Raw genomic sequence first — 16,649 nt, 5'->3', positions numbered from 1 at the left:
TTTATAAATTCAGTATTTTAATTGTATAAATGTATTTTTTGAGAAATACAAATTAATGTAGCAAACGTAAATGAAATGTTTTTTAGAAAAAGAATTCAAATTATTTTAAAATGCTATACTATGTGGTATTGAATTAATAGAATCTATTTTTGTAATTATATATCTCTTGTAGGAGGAATATGTAACTTACTTGACCATTCCACCCAAAGATCAAATAGTGAAAAGTCGCTGCCAAGTACGTGAACAGAAACATATCCATGGATCCCTTTCTGAAGACAGATGTGGGAGGGATATTGTGCCTTATTGTGCTGGTTTATGCAGGTACGTTTATTTATTCTCAGAAGAAATAATGCAAAATAGGCAATTGTTATTTTACATATGCAATGTCAAATATTTGAAATGAGCAGTACCTGTAATATGATGCAAAAATTTGCTATGACCTTAAACAAAACAGTATGTATTATTATATTTAATAATTTCTAAAAATAAAAATAAGTAACATTTTGCAAATTGTTAAAAATGTAACTAAAATAAAATATTTAAAGACGATTTTCTCAATTCACTAATTGCTATAAGTTTATGATGGAAAATTGTGGTTTTCACAGCAAATTTATGTATATTTTTGATGTATATGTGTGTAATTTTTAAAATACTTTTCATTAATTATTAAAAGGCATCAATTTAATATAGAAAAGAATTTTACATATTTAAGAAAACAATTATGTAAATACTTTTATTGATTCATTACTGTATTTAGATAAATATCTAATCACAGTTTATGATGATAGAGCTGCTTATAAAAGAAATGCAAACAATAAATACATTTAACCTCATTTTAAATGATCTTTAATAAATTTTCCTAAACATGAAAGACACTATAAAGATATGCAATAGAATCAAAAACGAATTATTTACTTTTTGTGATACTTAAAAAAAAGCCATATTTCTGATTGGTATTTATTTTGTCAATTTAGGACACACTACTATGAGTACTTGGCTGAACTTTTCCGAGAAAACAAAACTAATCCTTTACCTATTATGACCACACGTGATCTCCAGTTCATTCTTCGTAAGTCTAGAGTTTTAGTACCTGACAGAGTCAAGGGTGAAACAAATGATGATTATTATAAGAGACTCACTGAGGTATGAAGCTTATGTATTATTTATTGCTTAAATGTTTATCATATGAAATTTTTCTCTTTCAATGCCGAGAGTGTATTATGCGATATGATACATTAGAAATTATTGTTAATTCGATATATATTTTCTAACATTGTTTCAATTGTAGGAAATTATTATTGTTAAATTGGGAATTGCAAATTTTTAAAGCATAATTTGGTTTATTCGTCGAATTTCAGTGAGGTGAAGGGGGTCTGAGTGGTAAAGAGTGTCTAAAGGGAGTTTTCTCCACCCTGTTCTTTTTTTAATCAACTGCAATTAAAATATTTCTGAAGAAATTGCAAAACATTCATGGAAAGAAAAAAATGCTAATTTGATGCTGTTGTTTGAAAATTAGCTTTTATATAATCATTACAACTTTTTTCTTTAGAAATCGAGTCATTTTTAATAATAATTCAAGTTATCATTCTGCTTTTTAGAAATGAAATATCATATTATTCCAAAATTATTGATGTATTTTTTTAACAAATGGCTTTAAAGGAATATATATATACTTTGCATACTCTATGCATCTGTTTATTTTCTTTTCTCTTCCTTAGGCTGTTTCCAGTACTCTGACATGATGCAGAGAGGGTCTTTTATCTTAAAAATGTATATATTGCATCTTAGCATATGCACTTAGCTTTGCTAATGTCAGCAATGATATGTAAATGGCAGTTTATTTTATATATTATCCTAGCTGCGGGAATTTTCTATGACTAATTTATCTAATGCTATGCTAAGTGAAGAACTTTAGAATTATCTATTATTATCTGTTATACCAACGGAAAGGATACAACTTATGCCTAACTGATCATGATAATGAATGGAAATGCTTCTAATAATACTAGTTATATAGATATCGATTCAGGTATTATTTGAAATAATTTTTTTGTTCTCAAAGACATTGTAAATTGATGTAGCATATGTTCATAGTATATAAAGAAAAATATTTTTGCAAAGAAAATTCCATAAAAATATGTATATAATTATTTTTATGTATTTGTAGTAATCATGATTTAACAACCTAACAGTATGCAATCTAGTCTCAGAGGGTAGGATACTTTTTATGTTTTATATTTATTGATTGTACTCTTTTTTTTCTCCAAATTTCCTGGGTCTGTTTTGTGAATTAGTGGAATATTTTCTTTTTGTGTAAAACATAGTTTTAAATAAAATTTGTGGGAAGATGAAATTTTTCTTCCTTCTTTGTATTGCTAATTTTTTTGCTTACAAATTTCAACTTGCTTATTAACAATATTGATTAAAAGGAAAATGCATATATTTAGCTAAAAAATTCCAATTTTAATGAAAAACATATCTGCAAAACATAAGTACACGTGAAAGTGTTCAACCATTAATATTTCAAGTCACTATTTTTTATTGTTGTATTATTCAGTATGTTTATTGGGTAACTTATTTTTATTTAATTTCCCTATTGTTATCATTTCATTTAAAAAAAATCAATTTCCAAAGTTTACTCGACTATTTAAAAATACATTTTTCACTGATGCAGTGGATATACTGTTACAATATCATATTTTTGAAAATGATAAATGAGTAGATTTTGCAAGAAATTTTCAGTAATATTTATGCAACTTCTTGTAGCAATTAAAGAATCACAGTGAATTATGGAATTTATTTATGCTGTATGTTTTATACATTGATAAGCACACTTTTGAAAAAATAATTCATTTGAAGCAAAATATCATGTTCTTTTTATTGATTTTTTACAATTATGGTCTTTAATGAGTTTTATACATTTAGATGTTTACAATTTCATAAACTGACTAGATGAAACAAACAAAAAAATCACAATAAGCCTTTCACTGATATTTACACATTTAGAAAATACTATTAACAAATAAATCATAAATAAACTGCAAACAGTATGCTATTTGGAAATAAATTTTGAATAAAAGAGAGAACTAGAGAAATAAAAGGCTGTTTGATGAACCATTCAGTCTTTGAATAATTTACTTTTACTTCCAAGTAAATTATTTTAAATTCAAATATTGAATTTTATGACTTGATATTTTTAACAAAATTAGTTGCCAAATATTTACAGTGGGCAAGTATTATTATTCATATACAATTGAATAAACTATCCAAGTATTAGTCCTAATCAATCAGTCTATATATATGAAAACAATTAAAAGCATATATTAACAATGCTATATGATGTTATATTTTTCTCTTTTAGTTTGCTAATATATTCTTAGAATACTGTTATGGTACTAAAATTTAACAGAAACATTGATCATGCATTTACACATTCATTATTTTATATACAAATTCTTTGGTATTTCCACTGCAAATTTATCTTTGGTATGAATGAATAATTTTCGATGATATTATCCATAAATATAATATTCATGAATTCTTTTTTCTATTAATAGGAACTAATATAAAATGAAATTTGGTCCTTTATAGATATTGCATTACACAAATCAAATTTTAATAGAAAAATGGGTAAAAAATTCTTAAAATTGATTGGATTTAACAAACATCTACAATTTTATTCTATATTTTACTTGTTTCATTTAAGGGCGAAAACATTACAAACATACTGGATGGATTTAAACTTTTTGAGCTTTTTTTTTAAAAAATTAAAAAAATAAAGCAAATATAATATGCTTTAATACTTCTTTGAAAGTTTATTTTTCAGAATGCTGTAAATTTTATTATTGAATATTTAAAAATTAATGATTCATTATTCTCTGTGGCTCACCTTAGAATTAATTCATTATATTTTAACTACCTACTGATGTGCATGTCATGCACAATGCATATAAATGAAAAGTCCTACCTGTGATTTCAAATTAATATGGCATTTAGTAGAAAAGCCAAAAAATTTTTAGTTATATTTACTTATATATCATTGGTGATAAAGTGATTAAACTAATCAGGTGCTTTTTTTTTGAATTAATAATATATTTTCATTTTAAAAAATTTACTATATTATTTTTTTAATTTCAAAATATGTTGCTTTTGAATAATTTACACAATAATGACTAGAATGTGTAAGACAAAAATATTACTGATAAATAAATTTCCAAATTTCTCAAAATGCAGAGAGAAATAAAAAAGATGAGTTTATAGTATACCATTATATTATATTGCAGAATTGGCGTCCCATATTTTGAAAAATATCACTCAACTTTTTTTACTTTGGCATATCAATTCATATGACTAGAAAGCTTGATTTGTATAAAATGAAACAGGATTGTTTAGAGAGTACTGTATTTTGAAGAGTCCCTGAAATAAATAAGGATTTCTGTGCTAATTCTGCAGTTTCTTTTTTCTAAATATATAGATCTACTGTGAAGTAAATTAACAAGTGAGTGAAAGTTATGACACAGTTAATTTGATGAATCATTTATACACTGATCAAGCGATGACAGTTTCTTTAGTCTCAAGTCACAATCATAGATGTGTCAACTTTTTTTTCCGCTGAAGCAGGAGATTCATATCTCAGTCTTGTCTGCCATTGATATTTTTAAATACATGTATCATTTTCATTCACTGAAATGCAAATGCATTTGTAGTATAGATTTTTCCTCTTTTTTTTCCCCTGTACAATTACTACAGGATTTATACTGTTTGAATGAAGAAACTAGAGCTGAGAAAGTAATATCTAACTATTGTACAGTCAGTGACTAAAATAACTACAGCCTATGATTACTATACTTCAATCAGTCAGAAGTACTACTCCTGTGTGTATGGACTTCAAACTAGAGTATATTATAGTAGTTAGTGGTTTTATTTAAAAAATCATGATAAAAAGTGAAAAAAAAAAATTGTCAAACTGAAAAAATAGAGCAGCACAGATTTACTATGAAAATCTTTCCCTCTGCATGCATTAATAATTTAATTTAATAAAAAATTTGAATGAAAATGCAGAATGATTTAATGAAATATTGATGGCACATAATATTTCAATTTCTGACTTGAAATAATTCAAGAATATTACTTCATGATATTTTAAATAATAATATATATATTTTTAATTAAAATGTTATTTTACTAATTAATTTGCATCTGTCTTCAAAATCAGATATTCAGTTTGATTGTTTTTGGATGCTATTCATTTTAATTATTAATGTATGTAGTGGTTTATTTTATACAGTCTCGCTGCCATACACTTTTGCATCCAATTTTTTAAAATAATAAAATCTTTAATTTTTAAGGTAGATATTACTTCCACAACTCTAATTTTTCTTCTTCAATCATAATTTTACTCTGCGTTGAAACAATGGAGGGAGGAAAGAAAGATATAAATGTCCTGGGATCAATCTTAAAAGCAAAATTCTTGATATATTTATGTTGCTTTTTAAAGCCAAATATGATGAGAGATTGAAAAAAAAAAATCAAACTATTCTTCAGCTACTACTTAAAATGCAAAACCATAAAAGACATTTGGTGGTAAACAAAATCATATCATGCCACATATACCACTTTTTTGCTATGCCATTATTTTGAAGTTCTTAGATACAGATATATACATTCTGTATGATATCAAGGTGATGAGCAATCAGTATAGTGACTTGCTAGGATGGCTTCATTAAGTTATATTGAATTAATGGATTTTCCAAGTTATGTTATTTTACTGCGAACTATTGGATTTAAAATTGCATATCATCAAAATTATTCTTGTTGTAAGTCTGGGAAATATCCAAACCCAACTGCTGACTTCATAATATTAGTTTGTAACACCACCTTTTTTATGAAAATGTTTGATAAATATTATTTCTGTTTAATCAGATAACACACCACTGCAATTTAAAAGGCTTCTGTTGTGTAAAAGGTGCATTTATATATATACAGTTTTATTTGTGAACACTTTAGAATAATTATTCTTGCAGGAAATTCTCAAAGTGTCTATCACCAGTGTCTGCATTTTCATTTGTACTTGAAGCTATGTCTTTGCTTATTAATTATCAAGCCCATTATTTTAATTTACCAAGCATCTCTGGTATTAATCAATTCAAAATGAAGATTTTAAATCACGAACAACCTATAAATATCTAATTAGATACCAAGTCTCGCTTCTGAATCTCCCCCCCCCCCCTTAATTTGGTTGGTTGGCACATCTACAACTGGATCACATCATAGCAGATACATCTCATGAAAATGATCTGAATCAAAAGTCTTCACCACTGACATTGAAAAAACAACTAGAACATGAACACATAATTTACCATGAAGATTTTCGTAAGTTGAGAAACATCGAGTGTGCGTTGTCCAAATGAAATATCAAATCCTCGTCCCCCCCCCCCCCGAAACAAAAATGTCTGTTTTTGGAGGAAATTGCACTGAAGTAAAGCCTGTAAAAGTGAAGAACTTATTATTTACATCATATCAATCTTGATGGGTTTGACATCAACCAAGGCCGATGTTCTGGAAGGGCTCGGACTGTGGTCAGATGTTGTCCTGGGTGGAGTGCTGGTGGACGATGTGGCTGGGAGGGAAGTAGAAGTCTGACTGCAGACTCGGTGATGAGATTCCCAGTCTTTGTGCTGGCAGAAGGAACCGCAGTACCGTGCGATGTTGCAGCCGCTGCAAGTCTCACTGGCCTTCCTGCCGCAATTCCAGCAGTTCTGGTGGTGGAAGAAGAGAACATCTTAAACAAAAAAGAAATACACAGAAAATGTACATATGTCAAATGTTTGAGTCCTGGAAATCAAGTGTTTCACGCTTCTAAAATTAAAGTTCCATTTTTTTAAAAAACAAGATACTGTTTATAAGCCAGGATATTATTTGTTTTTTAAACATTTAATTTTTTTTACTGCTATTCAAGATTAAAAGGATCACTTAAACGGTTAAAAACTTGGCGACGAAACTTTATCGTAAGCGTAAATCTAATCAGTAATTACGATATTAAAAGAAGTTTAAAAACTAGAAGAGAAATCTTTTTTTTTTTTTTTTAACACGGCAGTGCATATAAGCTAGCGTACTATCGGTAAATTACGTTGTGCAAAAAAGTTTCATTCAATGCGAATAAAATTGATAAAATGAAAAAAAAATTCAAAGTAGAATAGAACCTCTAATTGGAAACATAGCAGCATAATAATGTTTATCAATCTTTTGTATTGTCAATCTTTATTATCTCACTTTTAAAAACAAGAACGATGTTTATCATATTATTCTGCAGGGCAGAGCATTGAAATGCCAAATTTTGCAGTTAGTTGAATTCTTAGATAAAAGATGCTCGTTGAAAAAAAATAGTCAAAATTTTAGTTTTTTTTAAATTACAAATTAATCAAAATTATTATAGTATATTAATCACAAAAAAACAACAACAACAACACATTTTTAAAATTAAAAAAATTTTTTTAGCGAGTATTATTTCGGTACTATATATTTTTATTTTTTAAATATATTTTACAATACTTTTTACCATTGTTTTAGTTATTGGATTTGCACTCTCGAACATTGCAGTGATATTAAACTGTTTATAATATGCTAAAAGTCATAAGGAAAGCACGTTTCACAATAAATACAGAAATTACTAAGTTTCGAATAGAAATAACTAATATATACCAGGCAATTTCAACGAAAATAATTCCACCTGTTATGTAATATTAAAATGTATATTGTCTTTTACTTTTTCTCCTACGAGATGAGAAGTAGATTTCAAAATCAAACTGGAATTTTGCATTTCATCCGCGCAAGTAATGGCTCCTTCATAGGAATGGAAACCTACTGATTAAGCTACAGATGGATGTGATGTACCTACCTCTGTCGATTCCTCTTGATGGGTGGCGACGGCCAAAGCATCCTCCGCTGCCTGCCGCCGTGCTTCAGCCAGCATTCTTTCCATCTTGATCCTCTCTGCCGCCACCAACTCGCTGGCCTTGCTCTCAGCCGCCGACACCGCTTTCTGGAGCTCGGCTACCGCCTGCCTCTTCACCTCGTTCACCGCTTCTTCTAGGGCGACAAGAAAGACACCGCGCTATCATATTCAGTTCCAGACACAATCAGATAAATTTTACAGCTTAATTTTCTCTAGCCGCCATCGGCGAATAGCTGCTAACCCAGCGTATTATTAGTCTTAATTTGGTAATAACTCATTTTGATGAGCTAATCTTTTTCATAACAAAAAATTCCAATCAGAATTGGTAAATAATAGCCTTTTGATTGATTAGCTATATTTGCAAAGTGGTGAAATAGGTTCAATTGTTGGAGAACATTACAAAGTGTTATTTCCTGATATCTATCGATAATCAATAGGAGATCATTGATAATGAATCTAGAGATAATGGACTTTCATATGTATCTTTACTTAAAATAAAGATGGCAGAGTGTATGTTTGCGTATTTGCATGTGTGTTGGCGCTTTACAGGTTTTTGACTTACAACTATCAAATTTGGCATATACATAGAAGGGTTGAAAAGTGAGCCTCAAAATGATTTTTAAAAAAATTTTAATTAGAATTTTTATTGATTAAAACTTGAGCTGAATTTTGGCGTTTTTCTGCGATATCTTCCCGAAAGTATTATTGCTGAAAGATGAATTTTACAAATTTCAAAGTTTAAAAAAAATCATTTTAAAAGTCACACAATTTTTTTTTTTCGCAATTTTTGCTATTTTAAAAAAAATGTATTTTTTGCTTAATTTCTAACAAATTATGTCGTTGTCCTGAAATTCGGTTAATTTCCATTTTTTTCATCAGATATTCTATCATGGGATTTCCTTAATTTGTTGAAAGCTAAAGAATTTTGTTTAATATCTATGCAGTTCAGACCGCATGTTTACGTTTTTAATAGCCCAATGGTGTCATAAAATTATTCTCCTTTAAAATGATTTAAGTGCACAACAGAAGAAAGACAATTAAAATAACACGACTTTAAAATCTGACAATTAAGTGGAATCATAGACATGGCATTTTTATCTAAACCATTTAATTGAAATTAATTATAATCATTATTTCCGTCGAACCAACTGGTTGCCGAAAGCAACAGGAATGAAATGAAATCGGTATGATGGCTCGGTGTAAGGGGTTCTGTTAAAGTTTTCTTCATAAAGAGTATAGAGTAAAGTAGCGTTTTTGAGATTGAATGATGGTGGAGCATCAGGCTATTGATAACAGGCCTAAAAGTTATGAAACAAAAGAGGTGGAGAAATTCTATACAGTTGTTGTGTCTGATTCTTTAATTTACAAATTATTTTTAGATTTTTATATAAATTTGTATTCACAGATCTTATAGAGAAAATCTGGAAAAAAAAAAGAACAACTTTCAGACATTTTAAGCTTTAATAATTTACAGAAATATGTTTCAGAAATCATGAAATAGATAAAAATAAAAATTTCTCAATTTCGGAGGTTAAAAATATTAATTTTAGCGAAATTCATTAATCTAATTTAAGGGGAAAAATAAAAGAATATAAGTCTTCCAATCTTATATTATACAAAAAATAAAAATTTACAATGATAGAAGCTCATACGAGTAATATCAACTTCAGAAGCAATGGAAAACCATCTCCCCAAATTTTCTTTGTATATTAACTTAATTCAATAAGAGTTTAAAATTTTCTTTTGTATTCACCCATTTTTAATACCAATTCAAATAAAAAAAGTCAAGCAATGTAGTTTTCGGAAATTTGGAAGGTTAGGACCTTCTCTTTCAAATCAACATCTAATAACACTTCAAATTCAGAAGGGAAACAAAAATGTTATCAATTTTTTTTCATACTCCTCGTTTTCTTCTTCTTTTTTTATATAAAATATGATTTTTAAGAATTTTTCTGCATGTTCAACAGATAGTATTGTAGTTATTCGAAAGTCCGTACCTGCCCTCCGCCGGACCTCGGTCACTCGGTCCTCCGCAATCTTGAAATGCGACACGATATCAGAGGGCCTCTTCTTAGGTTCCATTTCCGGATGTCTGATCCAGCTCGTGAGTTCCGCTCGCTCGGCGTAGCTTCGGTGCTGCAGGATGCACAAAGCGCGTTTTGTCTTCTCTACCATGCCCAGGATGCAGTTCAGCATCTGAAACACAAAGCAGAAGCGCGTTAGTGTGATATGCAATTACATAGACGATTCTGAAACAATTATCCTTGGTGTTTGTATTTTAATATATTGCTATAGCACGAATCGACATGTAAGTAGGTATATAATTCTACTCGTTGTAGAACCATAACAATGGGTAAGCAAGCTACATTCATTAGATTTTTTAAAAAAATTTTCCACATCGACACAGCTTATCCAAAGGGTACAAAGTTTGATATGAACCGGCGGGAAGAAAAATTTCGAAGATACACCCATCAAAAGAGGATGGTAATTTCTTCTAATAATGAAGATGCATGTATGTGTATGGTGAGGTTCAACAGGGCGGAATGTTTGACCTGGAGCTTCTAAACATGGTATAGGCATATTTTGGAGGAGGAAATAAGCATCTAGGTGTGAATTAAAAAAATATATTAGGATTTTTATTAATTAAAAATTCTAATAATGCCTGTAAGAACTACCGAAAACATTACAGCAAAAAATGATTTTTAAATTATTTTAAAATTCAAAATATCATCTTTTCAATGACATCAATTTAATGTCATATAATTTTTTCCGTTTTTATTCAATTTCTAGAGGCATTTCAGGCTCATTTCATAACATTTTTTTTTTTTGTTTAACCTTTTCTAAGACCGTGGGAAGTATACTTCCCACCAAATTTATCAATCTTTGTATGAAATTATGTAGATTGGCATAAGTTCTGACAAATTTTTTTAGAAAGACAAACTTAAATGCTTCATTTCTTTATCTCACACAAAATGATGTGTCTTGATTTGTTACTTAATTGTTAATTAACCAAATTAATTAATGAATCAAATTAAATTTATCTAATAAGCTAAATGAATCTCTTTTCTTATTCTAATTTCAAGCCTAAAAATATTTGAATATAATACGACTAGAAAAAAATGGCCCTTTAAAGGGTTAAGTGAGATTCATATAGTTTTCATTGTTGTTTCTAATATCTAAAGCGGCGGTTTTTTTCCCCAATATTGATCAAGATGTGAAAAATTAGTTTATTTTTCCATGTTTAGTAGGTTTCAGTATGAGATATGCAGAGTTAGACATATGTCTATCAAAATTTGAAGTTTAAAACAATTTGCTGAAGAAGCCATTGAAGATCAAGTAACACAAAATTATTAATTGAAGATTGTTTATTCCGAAGAATCAATTAATCGCCAAAGACGGCTTATAGAGAACGACAATTGAATCTAGTCTTTTGAAACTTCCTCATATCTATGTTTCTGTTGTGATCTGATAATCAAATGTCGGAACTCGGAAAATCATCATCAAATACAGACTGACTCCAGAAAGGTATGCTAAAATATTTAATTGAAATTTTTAGCAACTTTTCATCTTGACGAACCAGCTGGTCGTCAAAGGTGGCTAATTAATAATATGCGTAATAATAATAAATCCATTATGAATAAACATACGTGATATTTAATTCAAAATAATAAATGAAATTAATATATTTCTTTCATCGATCCGAAATGAAGGACAAGTTTATCGCACAATAAGATCACAATGAAATAATAAAAGTTATGATAAGACTTTCATACGACTCACTGTGTGAATGTTCCTCCACTCTTCTTCCATTTCTCGGTCATCTGAATATTCTCGTGACATATTACCTGTTTAAGAGAGAGAAAGAAAAAATTTTAATATTATGTTTGAATAAAATGAAAGTATTAAAGAGAGCAATTTTTCTTCCCATAAACCAAAACTTGTTCATTTATTTCATTACATAATAAAATAGTTTTTCAAGAGAAGTTATAGTAATCTTTTGATTCAGATTGCTCTTTATCTCCCGTCCCCCATTTTAAAGAAAATAGAACGACCCCCCCTTCTTTTTTGTAGTCTTTCTGAGAATTAAATGCACGTTGTTTTGCTTTCTGCCTTTGCGATGTTTATAGGTAGATCATGGAAATAATTTTTAAAAATTTAAGAAAAGTATAAACAAATTTTTTGATTATAAGATTCGGAGATGGAAATAATGTTAATGTAATTAAGAATTGTGAGCTCCTTTTCCATTTAGAAACTTTCATGCTAAATATGTTTATGTATAAACATATCTATTCTCACCAAGTCTCTCACATCTTTTTGAAATGCTTTAAATCAGGATTTTTTTTTTTAAAAAAAAATCCTCCTAAACACATAGACTTATGGTATCATTCTTTTCGGAATTATTTATATCAGAATCCTTATTTAGCAATATTAGAATTTCATAATTTTATTATATTTCAAAATTATTAACTAAAATGACGAATTGTGAAAAGATTACAACTTTTGAATCTCTCGTTAATAAGTGGTGTTCCGACTTAAGCTTAACCCTTACTGTTTTTAGTTGAACGATTCATTTCAGAATCATTCTGTTTTCAGTTGCTCATTTATGTATTTAATTTTGAATTGCGATTATCTTTGATTAAATATTAAGCTTTAATGTTAATTATAATGTTTAAATAGTGACATATAGCAGATGATAAACTACAGAAGGTGGAAAATCACCAATTTTAACTATTAACTGAGAAGTGGTAATTATCCGGGAATTGAACCTTAGTAGAAGGAACCCTTGTTATTCTTACAATTTCAAAAATTTCCAGATATTTGATGCATAATGCTTAATATCTAGATGATTCAATAATTCAACAATAATATCTTCATTCTTCAATTTTGTTTTTGAAGAAACAAATTGCATTTTCAATTTACTTTAATCTTTTCTCACCATAAAAGGGCCTATAGAAATCCCTTTCAAATCGGTCATATCTGTCCATTCTACCTTCTCTGTCTCTGTACGGGTGGACGGTGTCGTCAGGTAGTCTTAGATTCAGACTTGGTGGTAAACCAAGGCCGGATGGAGCTCCAGGACTCGTCCGGGAGCTGAGGGTAGGACTAGGGATAGGATGGTGTCGTTTGGCTGGTGGAGGACCATCACCATTGGTTTCACTGTAATCGACATCCAGTTTGCCATTTCTATTAGAGAAATAATAATAAAAAAAGAATGTTATGCATATACGAAAGCTTTCTGCCATGTCTTCCACAAAGAATAAATTGGTAAAACCGTGGCGGACGTTCTCATTATATGCTGTTAAGGGTAGTAGTTTTTGTTGGTTACTGAAATGAAAATAGATTAAACAAATTTTATGCAGAATTAAGTTGGTGAGCTCTAGAGAATTTTAATATGTTTAGATAGTAACTGTCAAATATTATTCTAATTGAGTTAGAAACAAACTTTAAGACATATTTCAAAAATAAAACGCTTTTGATTATGTCGACGAGAATTGATATTATTTTCTACGACCTTAATATGAAACGGTTATATAAAAATATGACCTACATATATGATAGAAAAGGACTGTCGGTAGGAATATAAATGTGTACGTTTAGATAAAATATTATTACACATAAGTTAATAGATGATTTAATTAGAATACATCGTTTCGAATCCACGAGTGGGCTAAACGATAAAGAGTTAGAGGCAGACAAAGAAGACATCACCCGAACCATCTTTAAATTTTCACACCATACCAGTTCGACGGATTCAATACGCACTAAGCATGCTGGATATTTAGTTGGAGTAAGATCTGGCAGTAAATAACAGATGCCATCTGATAAATTTTATATTAAATATCAATTAAGCTTCTTTCTGAAAAATATTCCATGTTTATCGCTTTCATTTTGTTTCTAGATATTTATTTCATTTAAATAATTTTTGTTCTTACCTGCTAGGAGGCGACCGTCTTTTTCCGTTCTCTTTTGCATCCGCGGAAGACTGGAAAATCTCGAATGGCTCAGAACTCGGGTGGGATGAGGTGTCCAGGATCACGTGCTCGTGCTGTCGTAGATATTGCTGAGGTGTCTGTTTTGCCATCCTCGAAAAATGAATAAGTTCCGTTTGCAAGATGGGAAGATGAGACTGGGAAAAGAGAGTCAATTAATTAATCAAATGTATATTCGTAAAATATCTTTGAATTGTAGATACAAAATAATTTTAGATGCATTATTATTTGAAGAAGTTTATTTGTTTGGAAGCGTAAATTTCATTGCTGATGGCTTGATTTTGAAACAATCTTTAAAAATGAAAAACTCATTTTTTTCCTTTCGGATATAATAGTAATTTCATATCCTGAATGCTTAAAAAATTGATAAAAAGTTACATACAATTTGTTATTAATTATTTCCGAGATAAAAAAGAATTGTGTCACAATCTCTTTAAGGCATTCTACAAGAATAAAGAAGTGACCAATTAAAGAAAATATAATGTATCTGTTATGTCCCGATTTCAGATATAAATGCTTTAATCAGCTGATTGTTCATTCTTGCAATCTTCAGTCGGACGATTGAACTTTTTATTTTGGAAAAGTGAGGTGGATTTACTATTCATTAGTAATGTTTTGCATTTGCTTTCTATAGTGAATATAATACAATAGAACTTTCAAATTGTTATTCATGGGAAAAGTAAAATGTATAGTTCAGACTATATTAGCAGATTAGTTCCTTTTCTAAACCACTTCAATTGGTACCTCTCTCTCTCTCTCTCTTCAGACATTACATCTTTCACATACGGAAATGATATATTAAACCTGGCATGATTTAAGAGTGTTCAAGCTGAATTTGTACAGAAATCTGGACAGTAAGGAGCCAATTACTTCAAACTGGCCATTTTTACCTTCTCATAGCTTATAACTGTAAATGTTTTTTTTTTTAACTTTCTCAAAACAGTAAATGCAACTTTCCCAGATTTTTAAACAGCTCTATAATTAAAATAGAATATCTTTGATTCACAAATATTAAAAAATTAGTAAAACTGATACAGAAATAAAATGCTGGAAATTGTTAATAAATTATTAAAAAAAATTATCTTACAAACACTTACTTTTAAGAATGGAATTGCAAAGGGCCTGAGAGGATAATTTGTGATTTCTTGAATCTTGTGATGAAAATCTTCTATAGAGACAGAAGAACTCTGAAATGAAAAATAAAGTTCGAATTTAAAAACTAAATTATAGAATCAAAATTTTAACTCAGTCTTATTTTTATGAAATGATATTTCATATAAATATTAAGAAAATTCATGATTCATGGACATTCCTTATTCGTTAAGTCCTTTTTTCTAAGTTAAGTGGATTAATATTTCTCTATAGAATCAAAGACGGAAAATTCTTTTTTAAAATTATATAAGCCTCGAATACTTTCTCACCGTCTCACTTTCTTCAACTCTTTTTACGTTCCAACAAAATATCCAAAATGTAAAAGAGAAAAATCTTATACAAATACTTGAATTTTTTTTAAGATTATAAATGAAATATAAGTAATATAAAGTTTAAATCTTTTGAGCATTTTGGAGAACACAAAAGAACTTTTTTGTGGTTAATTTACCAAGACTTGACTATTATTTATTGCAACAGCAGAAGTTATTTTTCTGATTTCGTATAATTAAAAGGTAGACATAAATTATTGTTTATTTTAAAATGCCCTTTCCCCCCCCCCTTTCTTATATCATTATTCTGCCAAGAGGTATTTTGAAACAGAACATGTTGCAGATGTTTATCATGAAATTTGAATACTTATTCTTTTTTTTTAAATATAAAGCTCGTCTTTCTGACATTTCAGTCTTTGTGTTGCTGTTTGTATGTTTTCCGCAACTTCCAGCAGAAATTATACAGCAATTTCACAAGGGCTCCAAAATTTAATCTCTTCCATAGTTAAAAACGAACATTTTTTGAACAATAAAAAGATTTTAAATTGTTGAAGATCTGCTCTATGCCGAACTTTAAGCCGCGTGTGCATTTGTTGTAGTTCTTTCGGTTAAAAAAATCGCAGGAAATACTCACAACTAAGCCTATAATGAGACTGTGGACTCTTTCGCCCACTTCCACTGACATATCTGAGGCGAACTGCTGCAGTGTCGCTAGGAATCGTTTGACTTTGATGACATGCTTGCTTCTGGAGGTGCCGTTGCCACCGGGAAGGTCCAAATGATGAGGAACAGAGTTTGACGAGGAGAGGGAGTTGATGGGGGGAGAGGGGGTACCACCAGGAGGATGCGGTGAATGATTCCCATTCACACCTGGGGGAAGGAAAGTTCAGATAACTGCAATAAGGTATCTCGTTAGAATTTAAGATATACATCTGTAATATATTTACAATTTGCAGATTACTATATTCCTCTGAAGAATCGATTTTTGCCCAAATCTAATATTTTGCTTATATTATTTGAAATATAATCATTGGTATGCCAAAGGCATGATTTTGAATATACATTCGATTTTCATTCTCCATGGATTGTACCTGAAGGATCGAAATCTAAAAAAAATACTATATTGGATATCGTAATGTAGGTTCCCCAAACATATGTGTCCCCTTCCCCAATCGAATATAAGCAAGTAAGCAATATATTTATGTATTTGAATATATGTATTTATGTGCATATATATGTATTGAATATATGCATTTCAATGAATTCTATGTGGCCTAATTATTT

The 16,649-nt window shown here is 29.4% G+C and overlaps 2 protein-coding genes across 8 annotated transcripts in view; one reads left to right on the top strand and one right to left on the bottom strand.

The window, feature by feature from the left end:
* LOC129971745 (uncharacterized) overlaps positions 1-2,353 on the top strand; it is a 36,890-nt gene extending 34,537 nt beyond the window's left edge. Inside the window, exons 13-15 of the mRNA XM_056085721.1 lie at positions 173-321; positions 975-1,143; positions 1,719-2,353. Coding sequence (XP_055941696.1) covers positions 173-321; positions 975-1,143; positions 1,719-1,742 — 342 coding nt within the window. The 3' untranslated portion in view covers positions 1,743-2,353. The remainder of the gene's footprint in view (positions 1-172; positions 322-974; positions 1,144-1,718) is intronic.
* A 3,873-nt stretch (positions 2,354-6,226) lies between these two features.
* Positions 6,227-16,649, bottom strand: part of LOC129972593 (protein CBFA2T1-like) — a 72,101-nt gene continuing 61,678 nt past the window's right edge. For 3 of the 7 annotated variants that reach the window (XM_056086784.1, XM_056086788.1, XM_056086787.1), the window contains 8 exons: positions 16,000-16,235; positions 15,042-15,131; positions 13,888-14,081; positions 12,891-13,138; positions 11,735-11,799; positions 9,952-10,150; positions 7,898-8,088; positions 6,227-6,781 (listed from right to left, as the gene is read on the bottom strand). In XM_056086784.1, the coding sequence (XP_055942759.1) occupies positions 6,515-6,781; positions 7,898-8,088; positions 9,952-10,150; positions 11,735-11,799; positions 12,891-13,138; positions 13,888-14,081; positions 15,042-15,131; positions 16,000-16,235 (1,490 nt within the window). In that variant the 3' untranslated portion in view covers positions 6,227-6,514. Of the gene's footprint in view, positions 6,782-7,897; positions 8,089-9,951; positions 10,151-11,734; positions 11,800-12,890; positions 13,139-13,887; positions 14,082-15,041; positions 15,132-15,999; positions 16,260-16,649 lie in introns of all 7 variants that reach the window. The other 4 variants (XM_056086789.1, XM_056086790.1, XM_056086786.1 and 1 more) reach the window with 3 other exon arrangements.

The sequence above is a fragment of the Argiope bruennichi genome, chromosome 6 (genome assembly GCF_947563725.1).
Source record: "Argiope bruennichi chromosome 6, qqArgBrue1.1, whole genome shotgun sequence".
NCBI lineage: Eukaryota > Metazoa > Arthropoda > Arachnida > Araneae > Araneidae > Argiope > Argiope bruennichi.
Note: the sequence above shows the minus strand (reverse complement) of the source record. Positions and strands in the feature narration are given on the sequence as shown.